This window comes from Micromesistius poutassou (genome assembly GCF_964030765.1).
Source record: "Micromesistius poutassou genome assembly, chromosome: 5".
Classification (NCBI taxonomy): domain Eukaryota; kingdom Metazoa; phylum Chordata; class Actinopteri; order Gadiformes; family Gadidae; genus Micromesistius; species Micromesistius poutassou.
In genome coordinates, this window is record NC_140275.1 from 18,311,468 (window position 1) to 18,339,383 (window position 27,916).

Here is a 27,916-nt window from a genome sequence, read left to right on the forward strand (position 1 = left end):
TCATTACAACTCATTTGACTTCAGTGTTGTTGTTTTTCTTGACCTCTCCCTCTAACCTCCCGTTCAGAAATCTGCTTGGCTCGGCATGTTCTGCGTGACATGAGCCCAATGCTATTCCATGTTTACCTTTCTGCCTTAAAGAGGAGGTATTCAGCAGCCTGAGAGAGGCTGAGGCGGGGGGCTCCTCCTAAGTAATGGATACAGGGCAAACAAAAACACTGCAGGCATATGGAAATCATAAGGACCCAGACTTGTATATATGGTTCCTTTTTGATTGAAGTCACATGGCGCTTCTCGTGGGTTTGGAGTTCAACTCCTGCTCTAAGTCCCGTCTGGGGCGAGTGGCGGGATGGAGGGTCATGTGACCACGTGAACAGTGGTGGGGAAGGGGGGGGGCTGCCGCTGAGCCCCATATCGGGATGTGTGTGCATCCTTCGGGTCTTGAACAGGCTCGACATTAGCTCGAACAACATATGAATAGTCGCTATTGCTCTGGCACTTATACGTGCATTTTGCTCTTTGATTGATTAGGTGACGACAGCAGAGTCAGACCTATGGGGAGTTTTATTCAGAGAGGCCAAACATCTTCTATCACACGCTAAAGATCCACATAGTCAGTGAGCAGATAGGAAAGCGGATTTCCTCCTGGATCATCTGTGGCCTCACTTACGTCAGATCTGTTGTGTGTCTATCCTAATGGATGCAGCCAAGGCTGGATTGGTTGTGTTTGCTCCGTTCATGGATCACCTCTATGCTAACGGCCGGATTCAGGGCATCTCCTTTGTGTTTGTGACCTGCTCCATGTTCCTGAACAGCTGCTCTTCAACCGTTGAAGACCGTGGTTTAAAGTTAGCTTGATGTTAGCTTAATGTTAGCTGGCAAGCATATGAAAACCTCTGCACAATATCTTTCTCACAAAACAACCCCCCCCCCCCCCGACACACACACACAGACACACAGACACAGACACACACACACACACACACACACACACACACACACACACAGAGTGTCGTTCCGCATCATGAATGACTCCATTAGCAGTTCCGGTGTAAGTTTCCTTACCCACTGGTCCAGAGGATCCTCTGCCTCCAGGGGTCCCTGAAGGGCCCCGGATCCCGGCATCCCCCTTGGGGCCGCTGGGGCCCGGTGGGCCGTGCAGCCCGGACTTGCCTGGGGAGAGAGCAGACTCAGCCTCTGCAACCTCAGTGTGTTCTCAGTCTCTAAAGAGGCCGCAGGAAGCCCACCAACGGTAACTCACCATCACGGCCCGGAGACCCGTCTCTCCCGCTGTCCCCCTGGGGGCCTGAGACACAAGAACCACAACAAACCATCAACAGACCATCAACAGACCATCAACAAACCGTCGTCCAGATTGATGTGTTCACGGTTTCAGAGACGCTGAAACCAGGAATTCTCAGAACTGTTCTGACAGCCGCAGGACGCGAGGAGTCACGGTGAACAGCGGCTGCGCTAAGCGGGGGTTCGACGGCAGCAGCTGTGATGCTAGCGGGCGCTGGGAGCTCCAGAGTAAGGCCGCAGTGACAGCCTCTCACTCTGGAGCTTTTAACAATGGCTTCTGGGCAGTGAACCTCAGCTCAGTATCACATGCCTGATGCCGTAACAAGGCCTCGCCGGAGAACAAAAGCCATTGTTTTAGCTAATCAATGACATGCGGCCAATGGACGTGAGTGTTTAAATGGCGAGCCAGTGGCCTGCTCCGCATTAGCTCCCGCGATGTTCGTAACTCGGGACATCTTGTGGCAGGACGCATCGGAACGTAATGGAAACAGATTCGCTGTGGAGCTTGTTTTGACACTGAGGCAGAGGAGCCTCTCTTTCTACCCAGAGTGCAGTGCAGCGCTAGGCTCAGCTCCAAAGGACCAGAAGGCTTTTAAAGCCCTGAAACTCCACGGTATTACGAAGAGAGCTGCACCAAGTCGGCTCTATGCAGGGTAAGGAAATTAGTCTGTGTCTGTGTGTTCCTGTGCATGTATGCCAGCGTGTGATTGTGTGTGTATGTGTGTGTGGTGTGGTGTGGTGTGTGGGTGTGTGTGTGCTTGCAAGGAAAGACTGTAGAGTATGTATGTGTGTGTGCTTTTGTGTGTGTGTGCTTGTGTGTTTCTTGTGCCAGCGAGAATGTGGTGTGTGACTGTGTGTTTGACTGTGTGCAGTGTGAGCTCACAGAGTAGTGTAATGGAGGAAGTAGGAAATAGGATATGAGGGGAGTGGACTGGGTATGGACCAGAAGAGAATGACTGCTAATGGAGTAAACTAAGAATTTTAGTTTAACTAAGAGTTTGAGTGAATAATTCTCACTCAATTATTAAAACACAAATGTTGCCAAATGCTGTCAATTTGCATGACTTCCTAGCTCACCCTAGCAACAACACAAGGTATATTATGACCTCCTAGCTCACCCTAACAACACCAGGTGTATTACCTGCTGGCCCCCCTAGCAACACCAGGTGTATTACCTGCTGGTCCCCCTAGCAACACCAGGTGTATTACCTGCGGGTCCCCCTAGCAACACCAGGTGTATTACCTGCGGGTCCCCTAGCAACACCAGGTGTATTACCTGCGGGTCCCCTAGCAACACCAGGTGTATTACCTGCTGGTCCCCCTAGCAACACCAGGTGTATTACCTGCGGGTCCCCCTAGCAACACCAGGTGTATTACCTGCGGGTCCCGGCTCACCAGGGGCTCCTTGGGCGGGCGCGGCCCCCCTCAGCAGTGAGCCCTCAGGTGAAGTTGCCCCTTTCCCCTGAAGGGGGCGCTCTGTCTTGGGTGCAGCCAGTGATTGAACCTGGTCAAAATAAAAAGGAGGCTCAGGAAAACATGAAGTTGTGTCCATAAAAAACAAATCATTAAAATCAAAGCCCTGGGAAAGCATAACAGAAATATTCAATCACTGCTTCTAAATGGTTCACTTCTGTCAGTGATGTCATGTATCACATGTCATGTGACATGTCCTGGCACCAATTTCAGACAATTATATTTTAAGAGATGGCAATAACATCTGTTCGACCAAGGATGGCGCTTAATGTGCACATTTCAGTGTTCTCTTTTTCCAGCTGATTCATTGGGATTTAGTTTCACCAGAGTACAGACCATGTGGCCTGTGCACGTACCTTAGCCTCCAGTGAGCCGAGCCGATCGCTCAGAGCTGTGATCCGGGAGCAGTTGAGACAGCCTACAACACATCAGAGCATCAGTCAATAAATTAGCCACAGACTGGACTCTTAACATGAGCCATGTGCTGGGAGGGTTCAGGGAGCTAGGCGATGCTAAGGTAGCGGCTACAGCTCTTACCAGCAGTCTCCGTGGTGCGTGGTGGCGGAGGCCGCAGAGAGGAGGGCCTCCTCGCCGCCTCCTGGCCCACCAGCTGGTTGGCGCCTTCTGAGAGAAGAACAAAGACAGGTTTGAGAAAAGATTGTCAAAGGTCAGATAGGTCTTCTTTTATGGGGCCTACTGCTTTATCATTGATGTGGTTTAAAGGTGATCTTACTTTTCTCAACTGAAGTTCCCTGATTTTGCAGAGCTAAGCTGTCTCCTGTTCTTCATTTTCTTATCATCGCTCTGGTGTAAGATTATCAAGTAACCATGGTGAACATTTATTGTAGAATGCATTGTAGAATTCTTTCCCAAAATTTACACATGAAACATATTGTATCGGTCTGAGATGATAAATGATTATTGCACTGGTGATTTGATTGAATGTTGTGTAGCCGTCGTTAAGACAGTCAGCAGCCGTGTTCCTTACACTAGTCAGTCAGGGACAGACAACACAAAGCCTTCAACACCATGTCTCCGGTTATCAATGGTATCACACCCACTGAGTGTTAATGAGCGTGTGTTGCTCTGACCTCTCCTGCTTAGTATTAGATTATTAATGTACTGTAGTGTGCGCAGTGTTTGATGGTCGTTGAGCCACTGGCTGGGTTTCAGCAGAACATGTGTTATGAGTTGAGTCTGTGGGGGTGGTGATGACAGATGTGCTCCCAGGTGAGCCCAGTCTCTACCGCAATATGCTGACCACCTGGTGGTCGGCCCCTTGTGTGTGTGAGAGAATATATCAGCTTTATCACAGGGAAGAGGACAACTTGTTCTACGCTATTGCTACCAAAATACCAGCATGAAAGAGGATCAGCTAAGTACCCTTTGAATACAGAATACAAAGGTGTTGCACTGGTTTTTGTCTGCACTGAAGCGGCGGCTCTTGGAGGAATGAGGCGACCAGAGACCACATTCAGCCTCGGCTCCGGTTATGAGGTGTGAGAGTTTGAGGCTCTGGCCTTCGGTATGTTTTCAATGGGCAGGCTCTGGAGGAACGGCGAGATGGGGTTCATTGTGTGGTCTGGCTGCGGTCCGTCCAGGTGTTTCTGACCCTGGAGACCAGACCAGGGGCGGGCGCCACGCCGTCAGCCAACACAATTTATTTGCATTAATTGTTTGATTGATGGATCGGCTGACCAATTAAGCAGCGCCGTCTGAGGTGCAAGCCGTGCACATATGGTGCCCGTGTGGACCGAAGGCTGGGCCCCTCGTCAGAGTTCTTCTCCATCACTCACCCACAAGCTATGCTTGTGGACGCAACAGCTGACCTGCCTGCGGACTGGGAGGCTAGGGGGACTGGGGGGCTAGGGGGACTGGGGGGCTAGGGGGACTGGGGGCGGGAGAGCAGGTTGAGTAATTTTCTGACGGTAGGAGTGGAGGTGGACCACATGGTTGGCAGTAAACTGAGCCCCCTAATAGCCCCCCCCCCCACACTACTCAATGCCGGTGCTTGTGATGTTTAGTTTTGGCCATATTTGAGGGTATTTCTCCCAGGATTCTCGGTGAAGACAGATTTAAACCATGTAATAACCTGAGGCCAATCGATTATGGCACTGGATGCAATCAGCACACAGAATATCAAGAGTATTCCACTTCTCAGTTAGCTTGGAAATCCAGACCCACACCTAGAAAGCTGTAGGGTCTGGCAACAAGTAATGAAAATGGCCCAACTCGAGGGGCGGCACTAAGCATGCATTTGAAAATATCACTGCATGCTATTGGATAACACGACCAATCAGAAGAATACAAGGGATGATGTATCCAGACCAGTGGAGCTAACCAATAGATAAGACTCTTGCCGTATCCGGTCGGTAAAACAGCAATGGTTTTGGCCCACCTATATCAGAGACACTGATGTGATTGGTTAATGTTCTGGGCCAGGGGAATCGGGGAATAGTATATTGCAATATAGAGTATATTGCTCGTTCCCAGAGTGACTCTCTGAGAAAATTCACAAAAAGCTCTTGCAAGAACTCTGGATTTCCAAGGTACTTCTCAGTACACGTAAGGAGTAAAATCTGTGAACGATGCCTGGTGAACGACTGCTCTGTTCCCCTCACGGGAGTCAACACACGTTCATGGAGACGACAGCGCAGAAGAGAACCCTCTGTCTCTGTGCTGATGTTCAGTGTGTAGGTTTTCCGATGCAGCCCAGCTCATGGAAGCTGCTGCATTTAATTAGAGTGTGCGTGCATGTGTGTGTGGCGGGGACGTTCTAGAAGAACCTGAAGACCCACCCTCCCCCTCTCCCCACCTTTCCCTGCTGAGCACCTCCTCCTCTGAGGAGGAGAAATCAGGAACCCCTCCTTCTCTCAGCAGCCCAGTCTAACCTTCTGGTTGGTTCTTTTGTTCTCCTTCACTCTACCTTCTAGTTGTTTCTATTGTTCTCCTTAACTCTAACCTTCTAGTTGGTTCTATTGGTCACCGTGAAGCTGTCTCCTTAACTCTAACCTTCTAGTTGGTTCTATTGGTCACTGTGAAGCTGTCTCCTTAACTCTAACCTTGTTCACTACTCTCCTCCTCCTCTCCTCGTCCTCTGATCCCAGCGCTGATGTAACGAGGTTCTGTGAAGTGTCCCTGGGACCGAGCCAAGAGTGACACACCACTAACAATGATGTGCAGTTGCATGTGTAAATGAGTGTGTGTGTGTGTGTGTGTGTGTGTGAATACGTGTATGTGTATGTGTATGTGTGTGTGTGTGTGTGTGTGTGTGTGTGTGTGTGAATGTGTTAATGTGTGCGTTTGTGGGTATGTGTGTGTGTGTGTGTGTGTGTGTGTGTGTGTGTGTGTGTGTGTGTGTGTTGAAAAGTTTATGAGAGAGAAAAAAGAGGGAGAGGACATGAGAAGGATGTCTTCAAGAGGATCTAACCACAACAATAACGTCACAGCTAGTGAGGGACCCCCAGGGCCCCTAAGCCCTGGGGGTCCATCCATCTCCTAGTGGGCTAATTGCCCCAGTGAGCACAGAGTAGAGCTGTGAATGGACATAACCTTTGGACCTCTGTTCCCTGAATCACAGCTTCATTAGGGGTCCCACAACCTGAGACCCCTCTGAGGAGCCAGCAGGACGGAGAATCTCATGAGGTCAGCTCTCTCAGACGCATGCACGCACACGCACACGCACACACACACACACACACACACACACACACACACACACACACACGTGATCTTACACAAAGAAAATCTCATAGGCTTGCCTTTGTTGACCACAACCATCACGTACATATGCATCACATCGACACATTGCAATAAACAATCTCTGTAAGTACATTGCTTTTTACGTTCTTTATCAGATCAATTATGACATGAGCTCAGAAAATTGGATTTGCTCTTTCCATTCCTGTGACATCACCTTTCAGCCATCTGGACCAATCGGAAACTAGTTCTGCAAAACAATGTACTGGAGTTCATGGGCTGCTTGGCTTCTGACCCGTTTCCTTTATGGTTGATTGATCCAGTGGAGCAGGAAGCTCACTCTGACCCTCTACCAGGCCGGCCGTCCCCCAGTGGGTCCTGCTCCCACCAGGGGGTCCCACTAGGGGGTTCTGCTCCCACAGCTGCCCAGGACCCAGTGGACTACAGGGCTGCAATCAGCAGGGGGCTCTCCCAGTAAGACCAGCAGTCAGCAGGGGGCTCTCCCAGTAAGACCAGCAGTCAGCAGGGGGCTCTCCCAGTAAGACCAGCAGTCAGCAGGGGGCTCTCCAAGTAAGACCAGCAGTCAGTAGGGGGCTCTCCCAGTAAGACCAGCAGTCAGCATGGGGCTCTCCCAGTAAGACCTGTCCAGGAGAAGAACTCAAGACTAGTTCTGTGGGAACCTTGTCTAAATGTCTTTGTACTGAAGTAACCCTAACCCTGATGTTTCACAGGTTCATCTGAAACCAGACATTAACCTAGCCACTAACCCACACAGTTAATTTAACCTAGCCACTAACCTACACAGTTAATTTAACCTAGCCACTAACCCACACAGCCACCTCAAGCACGCACGCATGCACGCATGCGCACACACAGCTACCGCACACGCACACACACACACACACACACACACACACACACACACACACACGCACACGAACACACACACAGAAAAAGTTCCCGATCCATCTCTGTCAGCGCTGCTGCTGAGCTCAGCATCGTTAGTGACCAGGTGCTGCGGCCAAGAGGAGTATTAGTCTATGTCTGCTGCCTCCACACACACACACACACACACACACACACACACTCAGAAACCCACACACCCACACACACTCAGAAACACACCCACACACACATACGCACACACAAAAATTGTTTTGTTGATGTGTGCTGAGTAAGTGGTTTCCTTTGCTTTGTCCTTAAAGACGGATGAGGTGGGAGGGGCCGTCCCCCGCCCTCCTCTGGGTCTGGATGAGGACCTACTCAGGCCATCCTCCACCACTGATACCTGCTAGTAACTCGTCCATTCAGCACATCCTGTGGCCTGTAGCTTCTCTACTGGTTTGGAACCACTGCACCACAGAGTGTGTACCTCTACTGTACTGTACCTCTACCTCTACAATCAGAGAGTCCTCTGATTGTAGTTGGAGTTGATCTGTGTAATATGCTTTCCACGGATGATGAAACACTTCTTAATACCAACAATGAATAAAATGCGTTTAGGAAACAGCACCGCATTGCACACATAAAAATGATGTGATGGGGCTGAACAGATCACACCCGACCATGAAAGTCGGTTGGGATATGAATGACTTCTGCTGAAATGTCCGTTCTCATGTACAGAAATACTCACAGACGTACATACGTCCTGATGTGAGACGGAGAGAAACGTCACATCACAACGTTGGGGCCCTCGACGGGCCCTCTCACAGCACCTGCTTCCTCAGCCAGTCTTTAGGGTTCCCAGGGTGACGGGCCTCCTTTATGAGGTGGCGCTCGTTGTTTATCAGCCTGGGGGTCTGCAACCCCTAAGTAAATATAACTAGTAAATGATTTATAGGCTTCCTTGTTGTGGCTCAATAAAATGGAAGTGAAATGAAGCACACATGTGGGTATTACAGGAATGTCTGCTAGAAATAATCCAATACCTGGACCACGTGACCATTTGTTTGCATCATGTTTTCATCGTGGATTGAAACGAGGTCGGAAACGGCGAACTGCACGAGTCCAGACCAATGCTGACATGGGCGTTCATGTGTGACTTCCTCCCACGATGCGGCGGTCGCCCCTACCCCCCCCCTGGCCCCACCGTCTGCTGGAGTCTAAGGGTCTGAGGTGTTGGGGAGGGGGGCCACCTTCAGGTGAGGGCCCCGAGGACCCCGAGGGGGGAGGGGGCGTGTGTGGGTCAGTCTACGGGGCGCTGAACACAGACACACACACACCTCACCTCATCAGTCAGCACAGAACAGCAGGAGCCCACCGCCCACCGTAATGCTTTGTTTGGTATTAAGTTAAGGGTAGAGCAGGGTAATGCTTTGTTTGGTATTAAGGGTAGAGCAGGGTAATGCTTTGTTTGGTATTAAGTTAAGGGTAGAGCAGGGTAATGCTTTGTTTGGTATTAAGGGTAGAGCAGGGTAATGCTTTGTTTGGTATTAAGTTAAGGGTAGAGCAGGGTAATGCTTTGTTTGGTATTAAGGGTGGAGCAGGGTAATGCTTTGTTTGGTATTAAGGGTAGAGCAGGGTAATGCTTTGTTTGATATTAAGGGTGGAGCAGGGTAATGCTTTGTTTGGTATTAAGGGTAGAGCAGGGTAATGCTTTGTTTGGTATTAAGGGTAAAGCAGGATAATGCTTTGTTTGGTATTAAGGGTAGAGCAGGGTAATTCTTTGTTTGGTATTAAGGGTAGAGCAGGGTAATACTTTGTTTGGTATTAAGGGTAGAGCAGGATAATGCTTTGTTTGGTATTAACGGTAGAGTAGGGTAATGCTTTGTTTGGTATAAAGTTAAGGGTAGAGCAGGGTAATGCTTTGTTTGGTATTAAGGGTAGAGCAGGGTAATGCTTTGTTTGGTATTAAGGGTAGAGCAGGGTAATGCTTTGTTTTTCCTTTACATCTAGTTTATAACTTTTAGCTAGCCACACACATGCGCACGCACGCAGAGACACAGAGAGACACACACACACACACACACACACCAAGACGACCGCTTCGACACTAGAGGAAGGAAGTTGGGATGGAGAAGACAGCTGGACGGTTGTCTGGGTGATGTGGGTCTGTCTGTCTGGTGGAGCAGAATCAGCCAATCCAGAGCCTCTAATCTTCTACAGGAAGGGGAGGGCCTTCCTGCTTCCTCTCCCACCCCTCACGTCCAGACAGGGGCAGGTAGATCTGCCTCTACCATACTTCACTCCCGCTCTCTTTTTCTCTCACCCCGCCTCCCTCTCTTCAACCACTCGACTTGCTGTCCGTGAATCACCTCCCTTTCCATTTCCTTTCCTTTCTGTCTCTGTCTCAGGCTTCGCTTCTGAAGTATGTTGATGACAGACAGACAGACAGACAGACAGACGGGCAGTCAGGCAGACTAACAGGCACAACAGTCTGTAAGAGTGTCGGTAGGCAGAGAGGTTTGCGGTGAGGTTAGGGGAGGAGGGGACCCCAGTACAGCCCTTGCTGGCTGAAGATGACAGCCTGACCGGGTGCTTCCAGACCGGACTAGTTCCTGGGGCCGCATCATGCAGTATGTATGACGTTGTTACCGGACAATGATGCCCTGTTGGAGCGTCACTTAACGCCCACACCTCCATTTAATGGCTGCCTCTTCCTACCCCTCCTCCATCACCTCCTCCATCTCCTCCGTCCCCTCCTCCGTCACCTCCACCAGCCCCTCCTCCGTCACCTCTGTCTCCTCCTCCATCCCCTCCTGTCACCCTCTCCATCTCCTCTGTCACCTCCTCCGTCCCCTCCTCCACCCCCTCCTCCATCACCTCCTCCGTCCCCTCCTCCGTCACCTCCACCAGCCCCTCCTCCGTCACCTCCTCCAACCCCTCCTCCATCACCTCCTCTGTCCCCTCCTCCGTCACCTCCACCAGGCCCTCCTCCATCACCTCCTCCGTCCCCTCCTCCACCCCCTCCTCCATCACCTCCTCTGTCCCCTCCTCCGTCACCTCCACCAGCCCCTCCTCCGTCACCTCCACCACCCCCTCCTCCATCACCTCCACCAGCCCCTCCTCCGTCACCTCCTCCAACCCCTCCTCCATCACCTCCTCTGTCCCCTCCTCCGTCACCTCCACCAGCCCCTCCTCTGTCACCTCCTCCAACCCCTCCTCCATCACCTCCTCTGTCCCCTCCTCCATGACCTCCTTGACCCCCTCCTCCATCACCTCCTCCGTCCCCTCCTCTACCCACTCCATGACCTCCTCCATGACCTCCTCCGTCACCTCCTCCAACCCCTCCTCCATCACCTCCTCTGTCCCCTCCTCCGTCACCTCCACCAGGCCCTCCTCCATCACCTCCTCCGTCCCCTCCTCCACCCCCTCCTCCATCACCTCCTCTGTCCCCTCCTCCGTCACCTCCACCAGCCCCTCCTCCGTCACCTCCACCACCCCCTCCTCCATCACCTCCACCAGCCCCTCCTCCGTCACCTCCTCCAACCCCTCCTCCATCACCTCCTCTGTCCCCTCCTCCGTCACCTCCACCAGCCCCTCCTCTGTCACCTCCTCCAACCCCTCCTCCATCACCTCCTCTGTCCCCTCCTCCATGACCTCCTTGACCCCCTCCTCCATCACCTCCTCCGTCCCCTCCTCTACCCACTCCATGACCTCCTCCATGACCTCCTCCATCACCTCCTCCAACACCTCCTTTTGGCTGAGTGGTGTTGTGTGGTGGTGAATAGTGGGCTACAGTGCGTCACTTCTTCCAGAAGGTTGCTCTGCGGCCCGGTCGTCATGGTGATATAAAACGGCCACAGCGGTGGGCGGTGGAGCGAGGGATCAAAACAGACGGCCACAACAGAGCAGACCAGAAGTTTATTCCAGTGTTTTCGTCAGCCTGATGAAAGTCAACAAAAAAAAACTGAGTTTAAAAATAGAGCAGAACTGTTATACTGTCCTTCAGCCATCTTCACCCTAAACCCCAGTACGGTTTGTGGCAGAATGCTGAAATGGAAGCAATTTTCTTGATCCTCAAAGCCATGCAAACAAACAGGGCTGAGGTCATTGTGGCCGGGCGAGCGGTGGCACATCTGCTGCAGCGCGGCGCTCCGATCAGGCGCACGGCACCGGGCCGCAGACCACCGCCGCTCACCATGTCAACATGTCCTCCGCTGGAAACAGCAGATGTCAATAAAAGACGAAGAGAAGAAGGAATCCCACACCCGGGTTTCTGGGGCGCCACCCTTTGTTTTTAATGGAGACACAATGAGGACCAGACCTGATAAAACCCTCGCGCCTGACCCCGGCTGACCCCGGCTCTCACATCAAACCTGTCTGGGGCCTTTCTCCTCCTTGGCCACCACTACTCCCCACTGAGGAGCCCACAGCCATGGGCTCTGTCCCTCCTTTATGCATTTCTCCTCTACTCCTCTCTACACCTCCTCTATTCCTCCTCTTTACACCTCCTCTCTACTCCTCCTCATTACTCCTCCTCTCTACGCCTCCTCTCTTCGCCTCCTCTCTACGCCTCCTCTCCTCCTCTCTATGCCTCCTCTCTCCTTGCGGTCGTAACCAGTAAAACAACAGTATGGTCGCTGGTGTCGGGCTGCCTTGCTCTGCTGCCTCGGGTGAATCCTCCTTCGCTGTTGCTCGACTGTAGGGAGGGTCCGTCGGTCTGTGACCTCGCCACATAAACACACACTTTGGTGTTCAAGTGGTGGTCTAAACCCGGGTACCGCTAGCACCGCGCAGAGATAGCATAGCGCAGTGCTAGCACCGTGCACCGCTAGCACGGCGTAGCGCTAGCTGTCCCTGGTGGGCTACAGGGCTCTGATAGGAGGGACTTTGAGTTAGTAGATAGATACGTACTGCCAATGTATTCTTGCATGTGAATGTGAGCCTATTTACGGCAATAGCTGACTTCATACCTTATCGAACAAACTACTGGGATAAACCCGACACTGACTTTGTTACGATCAAATATTATTGTATTAAATATGTCATGTTCACAATCTTATCGAATTGCCATATTAAAATGTTCCTCAGGCTGATGCCCCCATACTTTGACATGAGTCAGTAGCATTGGGAAGGGAAGTAAAGATCCCTTTACTTCTTCAATCTTCTTAAGTGCAGACGGTTTGGCGTTGGCGTGAACGGTCTACATCTAGATGGTCTGCAGTGGTCTCGAGCCGTTGGACACACAAATTGGAGAATAAAACGTAAAACTCTCTCTCATCATCTCATCCGAGCATCAGAGTCAGGGAGCCGACCCACGACCTATGGCTAAACATCCTGCCCTTCATCATCATCACCAGCTGGTTCTGGGTCAGCTCTCAGCCCTCGTGTTTCCTACTCCCACGCTGTTTGCCCACGTTTGATTTGGACACATTTGTCTCTAGCCGGTCGCCCCAGATGAGAACTGTATTTTCCCTGGCCTGATGCGCGGGCCGAGAGAGGACAAAGCATGGAACACAAAACAATGTACTTCCATAACCATAACCGGTGTTATGGCACTCCCCATATGAATCACCAAAATCAAAGATATCTTAAAAACCGCAGAACGTTCAACATGTTTCCTGAGAACACAAAGCTTCCAGTCTAACACGGTAACCGTATAATACCTGACATCCACAGCCCAGCTATTGTCTCCAGACTGTAGCTTCACAGCTCCTCTTACGACCACATTCTGCTCTCAAAGAAAACCATAAACCTAACTTAAACTGATGCTTGTAAAAATATCAATAAACACGGGAGATATGTGTGGGAAGACATAAGCCAAACTTTTCTTTCCTCCCTCAACTATTTCAATTGTCCTCAAGATAGAGTTGTTGATTTAAATCAGATAGCCCTGTCCATTTTACCCCCCAGAAGGAATGACTGTTATGTAGTGTTCTGAGTTGTGCTGGACGTCTCGTAAAACAAACTCATCTCCATCTTAGCCTTCCAGAGGACTGGACCTGTTGTACTGAAGTGGTCTTCAAGCACTCAGAGCTCGACCCAAGGTGAAGTATATGAACCGTAGCGTAAAGCAGAATGGCCGCAAAATGAGAGAGAGTGCGAGAGAGAGGCATACATAAAGATAATGAGGCTGCTTAGAATAGTGGACCGGGGTGGGGGGGGGGGCACAATGTCGCTGAGCTGGAGCTTGTTAATCTATGTTGCGTCACCATGGAAACACAGCGCTGTATATTGCGACCATAGAACAATGATGACAGACTACGAGTTGCTAGATAACATTGGCTATCGATGACTGAGAGAAGTCCCTTCACTAAGATCACCAACCTGGAGCAGTCTCTTGAAAAGTAAAGGAGAGGGACGTGTCTCTCTGTTCTCCATAATTGTGTTCTCCGGACACAATTTATAATAGAAATACACAAAGGTGTTAAAAGAAAACATACAAGACGTCTAGTTTGTGTTCCTTTGGGCTGCTATCAGATCTTGTGATATATTGTATATTGATGCTGGAAGGGTTTTTGGTTTCTAAAACAGGGCTGACATACCGCATTAAAATTAATGAGGTAAAAAAATAAAATAATAATAATAGAAGTAAGACATGTTTTAATAGTGTGAATAAAATTGATGGATGAATAAATATACACATGCACACTCTCTAACACACACACACACACACTCTAACACACACACACACACACACACACACACACGCACACTCTCTAACACACACACACACACTCTAACAAACACACACACACACACACACGCACATGCACTCTTTAACACACACACACACACACACACACACACACACACACACACGCACACACACACACACACACACACACACACACACACACACACACAAACACACACACACACAGACACACACACACACACACACAAACCCACTTCTCTCTCCAAATCCCTTCAAAATAACTCTTTCAGGGCCATTTTATTGCTGTTACTTTCAGTATTATTTTGATTTTGGTCCTTAAACTTTGTGTCTCTGCTTGAAAACTGACATGAAATTGAGATTGAATGACATGCAGTGACAGCTGTGGTGGTTACAAGGCACGTGTTGTTGTGCAGTGTCGATCCAGCTAGAGGGCGCTGAAGAGAAGCAGACCCAGTGGAACACATCAGGCTGAGGTTAGTGAACACGCCGTAGGACCGCCTCAGATTAGTGAACACGCCGTAGGACCGCCTCAGGTTAGTGAACACGCCGTAGGACCGCCTCAGGTTAGTGAACACGCCGTAGGACCGCCTCAGGTTAGTGAACACGCCGTAGGACCACCTCAGGTTAGTGAACACGCCGTAGGACCACCTCAGGTTAGTGAACACGCCGTAGGACCACATCAGGCTGAGTAGTTTAGTGAACACTAGTACACAGCCCTAGAGTGGCAAACATCAACCATGACCACGTGCCTTTGAGCACCACAATAGCTTGACACACAGATCTGTAGGTAAAAGGGGTGTGGTGACAGTGAGACAATGCTCTCCTGCTGTCTATTTTTAGCCCTGGAGCTATTTCTGGATCATGTGGTGAGAAAGAGCAGTAGGATGGTGAGCCGCTCAGATCAGACCACTCACTCCACGTGGGACATGTATGTGCTTTCAAATCAGAACAGATTAGCCAACGTAGATCTGCGAACAAAAGGTACTCGAGCAAACACACACACAACTGTTCATGAGCACACGTGCACACACAGACTTCATTAAAAGCATGCAGGTTTCACACACACACACACACACACACACACACACACACACACACACACACACACACACACACACACACACACACACACACACACACACACACACACACACACTAGCTGTGCTGGGGGGTGGTTCTGGTTCTAATCCAGGCTGAATGGGGGCTGTGTGCGCCAGGCATTCCTCCCTGCCTTCTTCCAGGGATTTCTGGGGCTTAAGCCCTCTCTCCTCCAGGGCTGCAGGCCGGGATCAGAGCCTGACGGGGACTCTCTGGGCTGGGGTGATAGAGGACCGCTGAGCAGGTCTCAGGTGACCAGGAGGAGCAGAGAGGAGGAGCAGAGAAGAGGAGGGGGGGGGGGGGTCGGGTCCAGCTGAGAGCGAACGCAGAGCCGCTCTCAGAGTGATGGAAGAGGGCCCCCGGGGGGGGAGAGATGAGGATCTGGTTCTGGGAACAAGACAACAGCAGCAGGGGGCTGGGCGGTCACCCTGGCTCACTCCTCAACCCTGGCTCACTCCTCAACCTACTGCCAGACCAAAGCACTACTAAGGTTTGGTGGGCACTTCAAAATGGCCGCATTCTTAGACTGATGGGGTAAGGGCTAGAGTGGGATGAATACAACTAAATACCTATAAATGATAGGTGTATGTGAGCCCCTCCCAGCCCATAACATCTGGAGCAGGGAGAGTCCTTACGGCTGGATGGCTCCTCTCTCTTCTCAAGGCCAAGAACATCAGCCTCTAGCCGCCCTGAGGGGCAGAACGCTCTCTGAGATAAACGCCCTGAACGGACCAGACCAGACGGACAGACAATGTGAGGAGTCACAGACCCTATGGAGGCAGTCTTCAGCATCTCCACAACACAGTGGGGTACGTTATACCTCCCCCCCAGCACGGGCGGAGCAGACACACAGCCCTCAGAGGCTTTCAGTGTTGTGGTCTTCCAGCAGAAGACTCCATGACAGGATTAGGATCGGTCTTTTTAAGCCCCCCTCGAGGCACAAACCTGCTTTCTCCACACACACACACACGCACACACACACACACACACACACACACACACACACACACACACACACACACACACACACACACACACACACACACACACACACACACACACACACACACACACACAGAAGATTAAGTGACATGTAGAACACTACACAAAGAAGACAGGAGAGGCAGGCTGGGGGAGCTGCCATCTTGTACATCCTGTACTTTGATTCTGTGATCTATGAGGGTGCATGTGCAGTGGTGCATGCATGTATGTGTTTGTGTGATCACGTGTGTGTGAGAGAGAGAGATTGTGCATTTGTCTTTGTGATTATGCATGCAATGATGTCTGTATGAGTATAACGTGTGGGTATTATGTGTGAGTGTATTATCAGCTGATGACGGTGATATCAGCCCTGATGGGACAGGGACCTCCAGCTTGTCATCATGTCCAAGTGTGAGCCCCTAGCCACCCACAACTCTCATCTCTGCTCCATCAACACCCCCCCCCCCCACCTCCAAGTGTAGACACGTCTCCCTCAGCACCCTGCTCCTGGTGTCAGACCAGGGGGGGGAGAGGTTCTGTGTAATTGGTTTGGGTTTTGCACCGTTGCACCAAGGAGGCATGCTGTGTGTGTTGAGGAGGTGATAATCAGTAGACTGGGGGGTGGTCTAGGTACACACACATGCACATACACACACACACACACACACACACACACACACACACACACACACACACACACACACACACACACACACACACACACACACACACACACACACACACACACACTTGGAACTCTCTTGGGTCAAGGAGAGTTTACCCAGTGATGGTCTGCAATGAGAACGGTCAAAGTAAAGTGGATGATTAAAGTAAAGTGTGTCTGGTCAGGTGCAGAAGGCTGTGGTTGTTTATAGGTGTTATAATATCCTGTGAGTGAATCCTAACACTGATCCTTTCTTTGAAGTAAACACGTTTTAATTCTACACCAATAACTCAGTATAAATGTTAAGTCTAATCAGGGCAACAGACGTTTTATAGAGACGAGACCAAGAGAAAGCGTACACAGTATAAAGAGGGGCAGCGGCGTGTGTTAAAGGGGGATTTATGTACTACGGGTTCAGTTTATTTAAATGGTGGAGCAGATGTCTGAGTTTAGGGCTTTCTCTTACGTTTTGGCCACACGGCTCTGTGGTCTCTCTCCCTCACTCTCTCTCTCTCTCTCAGGCTCTCCTTTTGGCATGGCACCACTCTGTCTGTCTCTGTCTCTCTCTCTCTCTCTCTCTGTCTCTCTCTCTGTCTCTCTCTCTGCTCAACCTGCTAGCTGATGACTGTGAGGTCCGTCTCAAGCAGGCTTCAGCAGCCTGAGCATGGCTCCCTCCACAGTGGACTCTGATCTGAGGACCAGGTGGGAAATGGCAGAGAGTGGGAAGGAGGGATCGAGGGAGCGAGCATGAGAGCATGCAAGAGAGAGAGCGAGAGAGAGAGAAAAGCATTTTGGGGGAACTGAAAAGGCAGTGGAGATGAAAGAGCGAGGGAGAGGGAGGGAGAGGGGGAGAGGAGATAAGGGAAGATGAAAAAGAAGAAGAAGAGATGTCTCTATTCATGGCATCTTGACTCCCATAATGCCTTGCTTTTCAGCTGTGGCATCAGAATGTTGGCCTTATCTCAGAAAGAACATGCCTCAGAAACGCCTCACTGTGTTCAGACAGGCCCAGCAGACACATACACTGATAAAGACACACACACGCACACACACACATTGATAGAGACACACACACACACACACACACACACACACACACACACACACACACACACACACACACACACACACACACACACACACACACACACACCATTTCCTACTGGCATATTAAAAATGTTTTAAGACTCACCAAAGTATTGAACCAAAAACGAACACAAAATAACCCAGCATTAAAATTAAATGAAAATCTCTCGCCTCAAACGGTCAGATAATGGCATCACAAAAACAATAATCTCTATCTGCAAATTGAGCTGAGAATGTTTAAGGTAATGATGTCATTACTCGACCTCCATTAGGCTGATTCCATCGGGACATGGCTGCTCTAGAAACACAACACATGAAAACATATGATTACAGTTCACTCGTCACAAGAGAGCACTTGCACACAATGAAGACGAATGCCAAATATGCATGGTGTGTGTGTGTGTGTGCGTGTGTGTGTGAGTAGCAGACCCCATGGTCTTCACAGAGTAATTAAGCAGAGAGTTCGGTCCAGGCTTGGTGGCCCACTGCCCACTTGTACTTTTCACTTGAACACTCTAGTTTAGTTGACATGTTGCACTGACACACACGCTCACTCGCTGGCTCGCACGCACGCACACATGATCGATCGCACACATACAAACACACACACACACACACGCAAACACAGACACACTCACACACACACGCATGCAAACACACATGCACGCAAACACACACAAACACTCACAGACGCACGCAAACACACTCGCACGCAAAGACACACACACACACACACACACACACACACACAACAACAAGCTATAGTTACATAACAACAGCAGAGTGCATCTCATAAAAGCATGTAAAAAAATGTCCTCTTTTTCTAGTTTGATTCTGGCAGTGACTTAGTGGGTCTTTGTGTGGTTTATGTATGTGGTGTGTGCGTACATGCGTTTCCTGTGTGTGTTGTCTCAACAGGACTTGGATCTCTTGGCTGAAGAAATGGACTCCAGCTCAATTAGCCCTCATTGCATTAATCACACTATCATTATAAGCTTCGCAATTTATTATAGACCTAGAAGTCTATATCTTCTACTCTGTGTGTTTTCAAAGACACTCCAAGATAAAGTCAGCTCTTTCTTCAGTTGTTAGAAGGCTTAGGGCTCACTGGGAGGATATTGGCTGAGGGATGGAGGAGATTTCAACTGAACCCTAACGTTCACAGAACCTTTTAAGAAAACAGCGCTGGCTAATCCTCTTACGCTTTCTGCTGTTTCCAGGCCTTGATGAAGTTTTAATTGATTCAGTCCAGAGTCCTGGAGCAGCAGCCGACTCATTAAAACACAAAGCTGCCGGGAGGCGGCGGGTCCTTGACTTAGTTGGCCAATTCAGTTTTTATCTGCGGCGATAAACTCCTTACGAAAGCTGTAATAAAAATCACAGGCCACAACTTTGCTTCAAAGCAGCCTTTAAAACTGACTCTACAGCCCACTGCGTGACATCTTCACAGCAGTCGTTGCACAAGACCACTGTTTCTAACAGAAAATGAAAGCATTTCACTTTAAACCTTGATGAAAGCAGTTGTGGGGAGATTATGACTCTATGAAGAGCAATTTATGCAATTTCAGCACTTAACTCTTCATCCATTTGGCGTTGTGGGTAGGATGGTAGAAACCAGAGCATGTGGAGAGAACGTTATCGTAGAGCAGACGTCAGACAGAGCCCAGCTCCAGGGCCATCTCCGTAGTGACCACGTTGAAGGTTATCCTTGTTTAGCTCAGGACCAAGTGAACCCAGAGAGACCTGATTTGGGACCCGGTCCCTTCAAGAGTCCTGTCTGGTGAGGCCGGGGTTTTCAGGGTGGGGGGGCCCTAGGGCTCAGCTCAGATGAAGGGGAGTTACCCTACAGCCCCTGCGGGGGGGGTTTCTCTTCCCAGCATGCCCTTTGATGCGCTTCTACGCAGATCTTACAGAGCGAGGTGGTCTCCCATAACCGTGAGGAACAAATGGCGCCCCGACTCATCATGACCTCAAGTTACCTCAAGGTAACTCTGTTCCCCTGGAAACCGCTGCCTGGTGTCGGCCACGGGACAACTCTTCATTCTCTTCCACAGGATTACAGAGACGTGAATTTGATACTGGACATTTTTCTGCAGCTGTCTGAAGCATCCTCTGGCCTTTCACCGAATGCTGGCACACAAATGTCAGTTTCGCTGCAATCTTCTGAACTAAAGAAAAGCTTGAACAATATCAAACTGATAATCTTTTACACAAAATGTACGAAGGACCCTAGATGAGCGGGATCAAGAGATTCTGTAGGATGTCTCACAGCGCTGCTACTTCAGGGACAAGGCTCACAAATAACCAAACACAGGGCCACATTTCTCTGGCCTTTCATCCTGCTTGGCATCACCATGGTGATTACCCCCAGCCCACTTCAATGGAGGATAACTAAAACGTGTCAGTTTGTTGATGGAGAGAGCTATACAGGGATAGAGAGAGAGAGAGAGAGAGAGAGAGAGAGAGAGAGAGAGAGAGAGAGAGAGAGAGAGAGAGAGAGAGAGAGAGAGAGAGAGAGAGACCCTCAAATTAGATCACACCTGTATGTCCATGTATGTTATATGTAACATGATTTGAGAGAAAATAAAACTATGCCATAATTCAAAAGCATCACGAAATTGTGGCTTCAAGGAAAAGGCCGTTCTTGAGGTCTGCTCTTTGTCCTTTTTTCAGGAAGAGCCAAATCCAAACACTGTTTTGATTTCTCTTTGTGATTTTCTTTCTTCTCTTTTGGCTCGAATGTCTTTAAATCCCGGCCAAGAGTCAGCTCAAACAATACGAGGGAGGGGATGGCTTTCTGTTTTCTCTCTCTACCTCCATCTTTCTCTCTGTTATCTCTCTCTATTGTTCTCTCTTGTTATCTTTCGCTCTCTCTGTTATCTTTCTCTCTCTCTACCTCCACCTCTCTCTCTGTTATCTTTCTCTCTCTCTACCTCCATCTCGCTCTCTCTCTCTGTTATCTTTCGCTCTTTCTCTACCTCCAGCTCTCTCTCTTTTATCTTTCCATTTCTCTCTCTCTCTCTCTCTCTCTCTCCACATGTCTTTCTGAAGCGTTCCCTGTCTTTCCTCAGGGTTAGTGCCTGTCCCTCCTGCATCCCGTCTCCCACCAGATGCTGCACGTATTCCAGACCACCTGACTCGAGCGGAGGAGAGGAGGAGTGAATCCCTCGCTAACAGGGATAACACCTTCCTAAACACTTTGACATCGCTATAAAACATGCAATTCATTCTAGGGTTGCTCTTCATCATTTGTAATCTATCATAATATGCAATATTTCCATCCGTTCTCGTCTCTGTGGGGTTTTCTCTCAGCAGGAATAGTGCAATAAGTTGGTTTGCATTGATTCTCAGACATCACCTCATCTTGTTCCTCTGGGGTTGAAACATCTGATACATCGAGTGGAAGGCACTCCCATGTTAAACCTGTTGTGTCTACAGTGGAGCCCGTCGTCCACAGAGACTGACATGCTTGTAGCATAAGGACTGGGATCCTCCGAAGGGCGTTGACCTGTCCCCAGGGTGTAGTTTGTTTCATTCCTTCAAAACTCCCATTCTGATCAATGAGGAGCCATCGGAGGGTGAGAGGCTTCAGGTCTTTGTTGACCCCAGCGGTCCATCGGAGGGTGAGAGGCTTCAGGTCTTTGTTGACCCGAGCGGTCCATCGGAGGGTGAGAGGCTTCAGGTCTTTGTTGAACCGAGCGGTCCAGAGCAACCCGGTCAGAGGGCCTCTGTTTCTCATGTAGACAGGATGTAGGAATGGGAGTAGAAAGAGGGAATGCCGTTTTTTCAGAGAGCCGGGTCTCTCTCAGTCTGTCTGGATCATCTGAGGTGGCCAAGTGTGACCCCTAAAATCCCTTTCTGCTTTTACTTTTTCATTCCACCGATCTAGTGAAGCATGCGACGAGAACCAGGCCCAGTGGTCCATCTGTGTGGCGCCACGTGACTCAATGGACAAGGACGTTTCATCGCCGTTTCTCTGATGAATGGCCTTTTGGCTTCTTATGGCTGTTGTTCTTTAGCTGCTCTGTGTGCACTCCTGCTGACAGGTCCATGTCCCCCCAGACCGGCCCAGACAGCATCCGCTCTCTGGGGGACCGGGGCCCCAATCAGGTGAGGTGGGGCCTTTCACGTAGACCGCATGGAGGACAGCCAAGATAAATAAAACTGGCATGACATCATCCTCCCACTGTCTCTCTTTGTCTTTCGTGGCTGACAGCCGGATAGCCCTGTAAGCTTCAGATGCAGAGAGGTAATTCCCTTTCTTAGAACAATATTTAAATAACCGTACATTTGCATGAAGTGAATGTATTTCATCAAAGTCATTCTACAGTGTCAGATTGACTGCGGCCTTTGAAGCCACGATTTAGCCGTCAACAAACATGTCACGCATTCCTGGGCCCCAAAATATAAATGTTTCATGGCTCTGTCTCCGTAGGAAGACAGGTGCTGGAGGAAGCCTGCTCCATCAGAGCTGGACGAGTCTGCTTCATGAGGCTCCATCATGAGTCTGCTTCATGAGTCTGCTTCATGAGTCTGCTTCATGAGTCTGCTTCATGAGTCTGCTTCATGAGTCTGCTTCATGAGTCTGCTTCATGAGTCTCCATCATGAGTCTGCTTCATGAGTCTGCTTCATGAGTCTGCTTCATGAGTCTCCATCATGAGGCTCCGTCAGGGCTGGATGAGTCTGCTGTAAGACTCCCTGGCTGTGAGGCGGGAGAGAGTTAGAAACCCCAGAAGAAGCAGGATCACACAGATGCCTTCCCTGACCGCTAGTTATACTACTGACGGACGGACACACACACACACACACACACACACACACATGTACCACACACGCACACACACACAGCTTTGCTTGCTGTCCTTTGGCGAAAGTCCAAGCAAAATACCAAGCTGTTAAAGCCCCCCCCCTCAGCCCACAACCGCCCACCGCCCCCATATGAGTCTCAGGGGGGCAGAGGGGCGGAATGCAGAGCGCTGGTTTGGAGGTTCAGGGGTACTTCCTGTTATTAATGAGCCTTCCCCGCCGGGCCTCCCTGGCTCCCATCCGGGACGCTCAACGTCTGCATGCTGCCACAGCCAAGCAGGCTCAGGATGCTGCGACAGCCAAGCAGGCTCAGGATGCTGCGACAGCCAAGCAGGCTCAGGATGCTGCGACAGCCAAGCTGGCTGAAGATATGCCAGCTTTGTCACCTTGATAGCACTATGAATGCTTTAAAATCCACTAGCCAGACCGCTGGAAGACAGAGAAGCACCTACGCTATACTATAATCAGTTCAAGAAGTGCCCTGTAGAAAGAACCCCCCAAAACAAATATTTAAACATAGGTCACACCTTGTGACCTGCGTGTGCGTGTGTGTGTGTTTCCTACTCCATCCTAGGAGTCAGGACCTAGCGTAGGAGGTCCGAGCTCATTCCTAAATGGTGCGTGTCTTACACACTCTACTAAGCGCAGGGTAAACAGTGTAAAGTGCCAACAAGGAGCTCTCCTATGCTGGTGTCGCTGTATCTGTTTCTCTGTCAGGCTGAGCCCAGAGCTAGGAGGGTATAGCACTCCATAGTGCCAGAGGCGAGAGGGACGAGCAAGGGCTATAGAAGCCCACAAGCACACAACAAACAACCCATCAACCATTTCTTGGGGGTCTTTAACCGGCGCAGCACACGGTAGAGAGCAGAGACTGCTTTAGAGTTGCTGCTTGATACATCAAATCATTTTCTGTCCTATGTCCACATCATGTGTTAAACCCCAGGAGGCCTTGTGGACGTGTGCTGTGGTGGTGAGACTGAGTGCCAGGCTCTACTCAGTCCGCTGACTTCATCCTGAACAACAACTCATCATCACCTCCCTCATCCCCATGTTTGATCTCATGATCTCTAACCCTAACCCTAACTCAAGAATATGGATCAAGTAGAACCTAACTCCACTCCCAGAACACCCAACTGGTCTGTACATGCTGTGGGAGCTAGAACCATGAGTCTCATACATTTGATTTTCTTTGATGCTTGTCATGCGACCCAAGCTCAGACGGCAGCTGTCCTTGTATGTATACTTTAAGATGAGATGTGAATCCAGATCCTCATAGAACAGTTCAGCCTATACATGGGAAGACAAAACACTTCCAAACACACTTCCAAACCCAGGAGACCCCTGGGCACCCTGGAAGACCCCTAGGCACCCTGAGAGAGACCCCTAGGCACCCAGGAAGACCCCTGATCTGGACATTGGTGTTCATCAGAGTTCATAGCGTTCACTGGAGATCAGTGGTGGCTGCTCATCTTTCAAAGAGGGGAAGCTCATTTTCGGCCTACATCATATAAATGGTAAATTTATGTATATGTAAATTATCCTCTCTGTTCCTTTTCAAGAAAATGCTCTGTCATACCAACTAGCTGTCTTTTATAGTGACTTGACCAGTGTCCTCTCAATGGCCAGCAGAGCTAGGCTGCTTAAACGGCCTTGGCCCATTTTGTTACGGGTGTAGGACTTGAGCCACTTTAAACAGGAGAAGCTCCTTTATACACCTGAAGATGTAGCTCCAATTGTTGCCACTAATGAGAACAGTTTGTAAAGCTGAGGCATTGCACTGTCCAACTCCACGTCTTTAAGGAACACCAAGAAATCACACAGCTTTCCCCTGTCACCCTGCAAGTCCTGATCTGAATACAGGACTTGAAGTTCAGACCTCAGGCTCCCTGAATCAAAGTGATGGCCAACTACCAAAACGATATTAAACTTGAAGGAAATGTGGGGATTATGTTAAACTGAAGCAAGGAATTGTGTTTGAAATGTACAATGAAAATTGTCCTGCAATTTCGCCAAGCAAATATCAAGAAATAGGTTGCAGTTTGTCTTTCGACTCCCTTGCAAAATCCGCGATGGGACTGAGGACTGAAGAGAGCTCCGGCGACGTTTTATAGTTCAAAATCACTGTCAATCTAACGGCAACTCAGTCTTTCGCAGACCCTCCAATCATCACGCAGAAGCCCAGCATCCAGGCCAGCCCACTCCTCCATTCACCCCCAGAGACTCTGAGTGTCCGTGGGAGGGACATAACATAACTTTCAACGCACTAAAAAAAGCTGTTCTATGCAGCCCCATTGAGGTGGATGGACGCTGAGTTTCAACAGGCAAATGCACTGTGACGCTACGGGAATGTATGAGAAGGAAATCGAGTCAGTCGACCTGCGATAAGCAGCTGATTCTGAACGAACTCGTCTTCGAGATGGACGTGTTCTAATGCATTTTTAGTCAATGAAATGTTAACACAACAGTATATATTTGACCATTAAATTTTTGAAATTTTAGGGGAAGCTGAGCTTCCCTTGCAGTCTTAGAGAAATCGCCACTGCTGGAGATCCTCCGATGTGCTGTCGATGGAGGCATGACCAATGAGCAGCGAGACTGTTTGGATTTGTGAGTTTACAGAAACCGCAGACCGATAAAGTGTGATGTAAACATGGAATACGCGTTTATACATTTTTATGGTGTACTATATAGCCTGACACTGGCCTCAACGTGTTTTACTGTAAACGCTTTTACTTTGTGGCTTGGACTGAGGTGGAGACGTGAAAGGAAGAGAAGAAAGGGACATCAAAGTTGAGGTAAAACAAATAGCTGCCAGGGTGTTTAAAACTATTTTTTTATCCTAATGCAGATCCCAGACACCCAAATGTTGCCTCTGATAACTTGAATAGTGAATAGTAGTTGCATCACATTGTCACTGTAAACAATGTTATGCATTCATGTCAAATAGGCTTTGACAGTAGTTTAGTTTAATTGTGTTAAAGCTGCATTCAGCAGACAGCCTGGATGTGACCCTGGCCTGAGGAGGCTACTAATGCCGCATTTCCACCGCCAGTACCAGCTCGACTCGACTCGACTCGCCACGCCTTTTTTGCGTTTCCATTGGCAAAAAAAGTACCTGGTACCTAGTACCGGGTACTTTTTTTTAGTACTACCTCCGTCGAGGTTCCAAGCGAGCGGAGTAGGTACTTTTGTGTGACGTAAACAGGCTGCTGGCAACTGATTGGCCAGCGGCTGTAAATGGGAATAATCACTCAAAGTTAAGTTGTGTCCGGCGTGGTTGGAGTCCACAAACCCACTCCCGAGGGGGACACTGATCAGCGTTTCGCCATGTGTGTCGCTCCTTTGCCGGGGCTAGAGTTGCGTTGGTTGTGTGTGTCGGGTGTGGTTTTGTGTGTCCGGCGTGGCTGGAGTCCACGGACCGGCTCTGGAGGATCAGCGTTTCACTGTTTTGTTTTAGTGTCGTTCCTTTCCTAGGGCTCAAGTTTCGCCTCCATCAACGTTACCGTATGACAACAATAGACGCGCAGTCATTGCGCTTTTTATTTTATTTTATTTCCCATCATAACCTTTCCCGGGAATCAGGAAATAGTCTTGATCAGATTCAGATTTCCCGGGAATCGCGTCTCCTGTGATTAAAACCTAATGACGACCTACCCATGGTGGAGAGGTTCTTTTCTACGACCCGCCCACATTGAAGAGGTACTTTTTTAGATGGAAACGCGCCTGGAACCGAGTTGAGTCGAGGCGAGTTGAGTCGAGTCGAGCTGATACTGTCGGTGGAAAAGCGACATAACACACCTGGTCTTCTGCCTGAGCTTCTATGATGAAGATGCTTATGTCTTTACTTCATGCTGTTCACATACATTCCAATTTAGACTACTGCAATTTGAACTGCTTTTCACAACCACAATCATTCATTCATTGATCATTGTTTCATGGGCATCTTCCACAATATCAGACTGGGGCCACAATGGGACTAAGCCCTTACAGGGGAGATCTTTCTCTGGGAAACCTGGACAATTCTTGCCAAGGAGCTGAACCTGATTCCTGAGCTGAGCTGGTGAAGAGAGTTTGTTGTCTGCACTGCTGCTCTGTTGAAGCCCTGGCTGTCTCCTGTGCTCTATTCTACTTTACTAAGCTAGGGCAGGGAACGTTGTGTGTCTTTACTCTACTTTACTAAGCTAGGTTGTGTGTCTGTAGTCTAGTGTGTCTCTACTCTACTTTACTAAGCTAGGTTGTTTGTCTAGTCTAGTGTGTCTCTACTCTACTCTACTAAGCTAGGTTGTGTGTCTGTAGTCTAGTGTATCTCTACTCTACTTTACTAAGTTAGGTTGTGTGTCTGTGTGTCTCCTGCGTCTCTACTCTAATAGGCTAATGCAGGGAGTATTGTCGTTCTGTAGTCTAAATATGTTTGTTGACGTGGGTACGGGTCTATTTTTAACTCTGGAAGTTTCTTTATGTCGTTTGAAAACCTGGCCAGGCAAACTTTCTTGTGCAGCAGGAAAAGGGCGGTTTGTTTGTGTTCCCCTGAGGAGACGGAGGAAATCATACATCAGAAGGAAGAGCAGGTTTTCCACTCTGTGACCAAGGATTCAACTGGAGCATCACAGACACATCATCTAAACAGACGTATGGATAACATGCAACCGAGCCAACAGGAGAAGAATCAATGGATCTGCTCTAAATCATTACATATGATGTGAATATATATATACAGTATAATTATGCCACATGCCCCTGCACATTTTTCCACTTTCTTCCCTTTGGCAAAATTGCAATGTAAAATGTACAGCTTTAGACCAATGAGGTAACTCAGTCGGTTTGTGTTTGGCATCATGATTGATGGGTTCCCAAAAGCCAGTAAGATATCAACTCGACAGGAGGAGCCTGTGAGGAACCACCCCCCCAGGAGACCAGGAGACCAGGAGACAGGAGGAGCGAGCCCGTGCAGCCTCCAGGCAGCATGTGTGAGGGATAAGGAGCAAGACGGAGGGGGAGAGACCATGGTTTGATTTAGGCCTCGATACACTAACAATCACAGCAATGTTTCATGTTAATTAATGGATACACTGAGTGTGTGGAATCTAGGCCTAGGCCCCTCCCGTATGATGGATAGCGAAGTGAGGTGTAGGGCCCCTGGGTTGAGAGGGGACTGACTGGGGGGGTGTTGAGGCTGGTACCACACCAGTAGGGGTCTGCCAGGAGTTGGGCTGCAGGTCCAGCGGCCCTGCATCCCCTGTGGCCC

At 49.5% G+C, this 27,916-nt stretch overlaps 1 protein-coding gene across 1 annotated transcript in view; it reads right to left on the bottom strand.

The window, feature by feature from the left end:
• Nucleotides 1-27,916, bottom strand: part of emid1 (EMI domain containing 1) — a 53,018-nt gene that overhangs the window by 12,773 nt on the left and 12,329 nt on the right. Inside the window, exons 4-8 of the mRNA XM_084467743.1 lie at nucleotides 3,313-3,399; nucleotides 3,132-3,193; nucleotides 2,680-2,806; nucleotides 1,262-1,306; nucleotides 1,066-1,173 (exon numbers count right to left, since the gene is read on the bottom strand). Coding sequence (XP_084323869.1) covers nucleotides 1,066-1,173; nucleotides 1,262-1,306; nucleotides 2,680-2,806; nucleotides 3,132-3,193; nucleotides 3,313-3,399 — 429 coding nt within the window. The remainder of the gene's footprint in view (nucleotides 1-1,065; nucleotides 1,174-1,261; nucleotides 1,307-2,679; nucleotides 2,807-3,131; nucleotides 3,194-3,312; nucleotides 3,400-27,916) is intronic.